We start from the raw sequence: 4,576 nt of genomic DNA, 5'->3' as shown, positions 1-4,576 counted from the left end.
CAATCTGATTAGTTTCTATGATGAGATAAGTGGCTCTGTGGATAGGGGAAAATCAATGGATGTGATTTATCTTGACTTTAGCAAAGCTTTTGATACAGTCTCCCACAGTATTCTTGTCAGCAAGTTAAGGGAATTTGGATTGGATAAATGGACGGTAAGATGGACAGAAAGCTGGCTAGAAGGTCGGGCCCAGAGTGTAGTGATCAACAGCTCGATGTCGGGGTGGTGGTCAGTTTCTAGTGGAGTGCCCCAAGGTTCGGTTCTGGGTCCTGTTCTGTTCAACATAACCCTCAATGACCTGGATGAGGGGTTGTATGGCACCCTCAGGAAGCTGGCAGATGACACTAAGCTAGGGGGAGAGGTAGATATGCTGGAGGGTAGGGACAAGGTCCAAAGTGACTTAGACAAATTGGAAGACTGGGCTGCAAGAAATCTGATGAGGTTCAATAAGGACAAGTGCAGAGTCCTGCACTTGGGCCGGAAGAATCCCGAGCATTGTTACAGGCTGGGGTCTGACTGGCTCAGTAGTAGTTTTGCAGAAAAGGACCTGGGAGTTGTAGTGGACGAGAAGCTGGACATGAGTCAACAGTGTGTTGTTGTAGCCAAGAAGGCTAATGGCGTATTAGGTTGCATCAAGAGGAGCATTGCCAGTAGGTCTAGAGAAGTGATTATTCCTCTTTATTTGGCTTTGGTGAGGCCGCATCTGGAGCACTGTGTCCAGTTCTGGGTCCCCAGTTATAGGAAGGATGTGGATACACTGGAGAGGGTCCAGTGGCAGGCGACCAAAATAATTAGGGAGCTGGAGCATATGACTTATGAAGAAAGGTTGAGGGAATTGGGACTGTTTAGTCTGCAGAAGAGAAGACTGAGGGAGAACTTGATAACAGCCTTCAACTTACTGAAGGGAGGCTGCAAAGAGGCTGGAGAGAGGCTGTTCACAGCAGTCACGGATGGCAGAACACGGAACAGTGGTCTCAAGTTGTGGTTGGGAAGATCCAGGTTGAACGTTAGGAAAAACTTTTTCACTAGGAGGGTGGTGAAGCATTGGAATGCTCTACCCAGGGAAGTAGTGGAGTCTCCATCCCTGGAGGTGTTTAAGTCTCACCTCAAGAAAGCCCTGGCAGAGCTGATCTGATGGGTTTGGTCCTGCTGAGGGCAGGGGGCTGGTCGCATTGGCTTTTGTTAGGTCTCTTCCAGCTCTATTCTATGATTCTATGATTCCTGAATGAGGCCAAGAAGTTATAGCTGAGGTAGAGCACATGTCCCATCTGCACCTAAATGTCCCCTCTTAATCTGCCCTCTCTGGTTATTTCCAACTGCAGTAACCTGTCCCAAGGTGACTATGCAGAGGTGGATGGTGGGTTTGTGTTTGGGTGTTTACTACTGAGTCATGTGGTGGTAACTTGGCTCCTTGATTGGACAAGGGAATGACAATAGTGAGCTGAGCACATATTCCCCACACCTATAAACACCTTCTGCACCTGTGAATGGTCATGCATGGGACAACCAAACATTTGAGCTAATCCAATTCTGTTAGTGTGGGCAGTGAATAAGGAGCATTAAGAACACAGCTGAGCTTTCCCGGTGTGAACGGCTGCACTTGGCCGATACCACTGTTGTGCTGTCCAGCCTTCTCTGCTTATGGTCCAAATCCTGCCCAGGTGACAAGAAATGACTGTAGGGAGTAGGAGCAGAATCAGCTGCAGGAGAGGCCTGTGCGAAAAGCTGCCTGGAGCTCAGGACAAGATCCCACAAGCTGCCTCTGGGCAGTATGCAGGAGCCAGAACAGGCTTTGCTACCCCTCTTACCTGTGGCAGGGAGCTGGCATTAGTCACTCTGGACTCTGTCCCTACCCTCCAGCGTATCTGCCTCTCCCCCAGCTTAGTGTCATAGGGTGCAGTCCATCCCCTCATCCAGGTCATTGATAAACATGTTGAACAGAAGCTGCCCCAGTACCAACTCTTGGTACCCATTGCCAGCCAGACATCTAGTGGCTGATCACAGCCCCTTGAACCCTATGATCTAACCAGCTTTCTATCCACCGTACAGTCCATTTAGCCAGTCCATAGTTGGTGGGGTAGGTGTGTGTTGGGGTTTTGCGTGGTCAGAATTAGACCATAGTGGCTGCGTGTTTGGGATGCATAAAATAAAAAGGAGGGGCTGGCGGGCAGCGGGGCTCTTTGTGCATTGGGATCTGAACCGACTTGCGCTGACCTCTTCAGACTCCATGAAAAAGGGCCCGAGGGCTTCAATCTTCCTCCTCACCCCTGGAAAGTCACTAAACGCCACAGGCTGGCAACCAGCTAAGAAAGGTGCAAACCTGCAGACCATGGAGTGAACGTGGGGCTGCGCATGGCCGGGCGCTAGTCGGGCGGCTCCAGCCCGGCAGGGAGCTCCGCCTGTGCACCCCGTCGGACGCATGCAGCCGCAGTGGGGTGCGCCCGGGGAGCCCAGGGGGCGGGGGACAGGCTGGGTAGTAGCGGGAGCGGAGCAAGGTCCGATAAGTAACGAGAACGGCACAGAACTAGGCGACTCCGGCGCCCCTCGGAACGCGCAGCCGGCTTCGCCTGTCAGCCGGGCGCGGGGTAGCCCCCGGGCACAGAAAAGCCCAGAGCCTGGGCCGTGCACCGGGCGGGGGACCCGGCGGCCGTGCGAACGCGCCCCGCCCGCTCCCGGCTCGCGCCGCAGCACCCATGGGGGCTCGGCCTGGCCTGGCTTGCGGCAGGCCCCCGTGGAAGGCAGCGGCCGGGACCTGGCGGTGTCGGCGCAGCGCGGTTCCACCTCCGCAGCCGCTGGGCCCGGCGCTCGGGCGCTGCTGCTGTAACGGGCCGCAGCAAGCCAAGCACGGCCGGGACCTCCCTCCCTCCGGGCTGGGTCCGGCCCCCGGCGGGCGCTCTTGCCGCCGGGGCGCCGCTGGCCAAAGCAGCGGGAAGGCTGCGCTGACACTGGAGAGCTACAAGCGGCCGCGCCTGGCGCACGCTGCCCCCTGGCTCCAGCGCCGGCCGGGCCGCGGAGCTCGGGCACCTGCCCCCGCCTGGCCGGCCCTTCCCGCAGGTGCGCCGGGCCCGGCCTGTCTCTTTAAGGGCCGGGGGCGGAGGCGCCGGCCGGGCAGGTGGGAGTGCCGCTGCCCAGGTGGGGCCGGCGGGCGGCATAAAAGGAGCGAGTCCCGCGCCCGCAGCCGGCCGGTCTCCCGCCCCCAGGCCGAGCGCGTGGGGATGGGGGCAGCCGCTCCCGCAGCCCCGGGCCCGGACTCACCGCGCGCCCGGCCGGGGATGACCGCCGAGAGCCCGCAGCCCGCCCGCGGGGCCAGCCCGGCCGAGCCCGGCCGCCTGCTCACGCCCCTGGCCGAGGCGGGGCCGCGAGGCGCGGGCCGGCGGCGCAAGCGGCCGCTGCAGCGGGACAAGCCGCCCTACAGCTACATCGCGCTGATCGCCATGGCCATCGCGCACGCCCCGGAGCGGCGCCTCACGCTCGGCGGCATCTACCGCTTCATCACCGAGCGCTTCGCCTTCTACCGCGCCGCGCCGCGCCGCTGGCAGAACAGCATCCGCCACAACCTCACGCTCAACGACTGCTTCGTCAAGCTGCCGCGGGAGCCGGGCCGCCCGGGCAAGGGCAGCTACTGGGCGCTGGACCCCGCCGCGCGCGGCATGTTCGACAGCGGCAGCTTCCTGCGCCGGAGGAAGCGCTTCAAGCGCAGCGACCTGTCCACCTACCCGGGCCCCGCCGCGCCGCCCAGCCAGAGCCCGGCCCCGGCCCCGGCCCCGAGCGCGGCCGCCGCCAGCTCCTGCGCCTTCGGGGGCGCCGCCTGCGCCTACCCCTACGCGGGCCCCGGCGCGCCCCTGCCGCTCTGCCCGGGGCCCTACGCGCAGGCCAGCGGCCCCCTGTACCCGGCCGGCCGCCTGGCCTTGCCCGCCGCGCCCCCGCCGGCCGGCGACAGCCGGGACTTCTACGGCCGCCTGTCCCCCGCGCTGGCCCCCGGGTACAGCCCCTGCGCCTACCTGCGCCACGCGCCCTACCCCGGCGCCGTGGAGAGCTTCATCCCGGCCATGTGAGGGGCGCGGTGCGGTGGGGGGCGCCGGGCCGGGCCGGGCGGAGGCGCGGACCCCCGGACTCCGGCGGCGGCGACAGGGCCTCGGGCCGGGAGAGGGACCGCGAGCCCCCGGTGCGCGGCCAGGACACGGCGAGCAGGCAGCGTTGGCCTCCGGAACTGCGCTCCTGAGCTGCTCCCTGCTGCGGCTCCGCCAGCCTCGGGGCAGTCCCGGGCACTGAGCTGGCCCGAGCTCGGCCGCGCCAGGTCGCTTTCCGCAGGAGGGCCGGGCCGGGCCGGGCCAACGGGGAGTCTCCGGGTTCCGGCTGGGGCCGGGGCTGCAATAAACGCCTCTCCCAGCAGCTCGGGCGCTCTCGTCTTTGCTGTGGGGACCGCGCTCTCCAGCTGCGCTCTCTGGACCGGGCCGGGCCAGCCGGGGCGGGGGGGGGCGGGGGGTAGCGCGGGTCTCCGGAGGCGCCGGCCGGGCCGGGCCGGGCTCGCCAGCGCTGCCCGCAGGAGGGGCTCGCTCGGGGCGCGGGCTCCCTT

General features: G+C 64.0%; 1 protein-coding gene across 1 annotated transcript; it reads left to right on the top strand.

The window, feature by feature from the left end:
* Nucleotides 1-3,272: 3,272 nt before the first annotated feature.
* On the top strand, nt 3,273-4,200 carry LOC142012968 (forkhead box protein E1-like). The gene has a single exon (XM_074993991.1). The coding sequence runs from the start codon at nt 3,273-3,275 to the stop codon at nt 4,053-4,055; it is 783 nt and encodes a 260-aa protein (XP_074850092.1). The 3' UTR covers nt 4,056-4,200.
* Nucleotides 4,201-4,576: the final 376 nt, after the last annotated feature.

This window comes from Carettochelys insculpta, chromosome 5, assembly GCF_033958435.1.
Source record: "Carettochelys insculpta isolate YL-2023 chromosome 5, ASM3395843v1, whole genome shotgun sequence".
Lineage (NCBI taxonomy): Eukaryota > Metazoa > Chordata > Testudines > Carettochelyidae > Carettochelys > Carettochelys insculpta.
The sequence above is the reverse complement of the archived record's forward strand: the minus strand, read 5'-3'. Positions and strand labels throughout refer to the sequence as shown.

Bases quoted from the DNA above. Each gene is read 5' to 3' on its own strand.
- LOC142012968 (XM_074993991.1), top strand. From the start codon at position 3,273: ATGACCGCCGAGAGCCCGCAGCCCGCCCGCGGGGCCAGCCCGGCCGAG.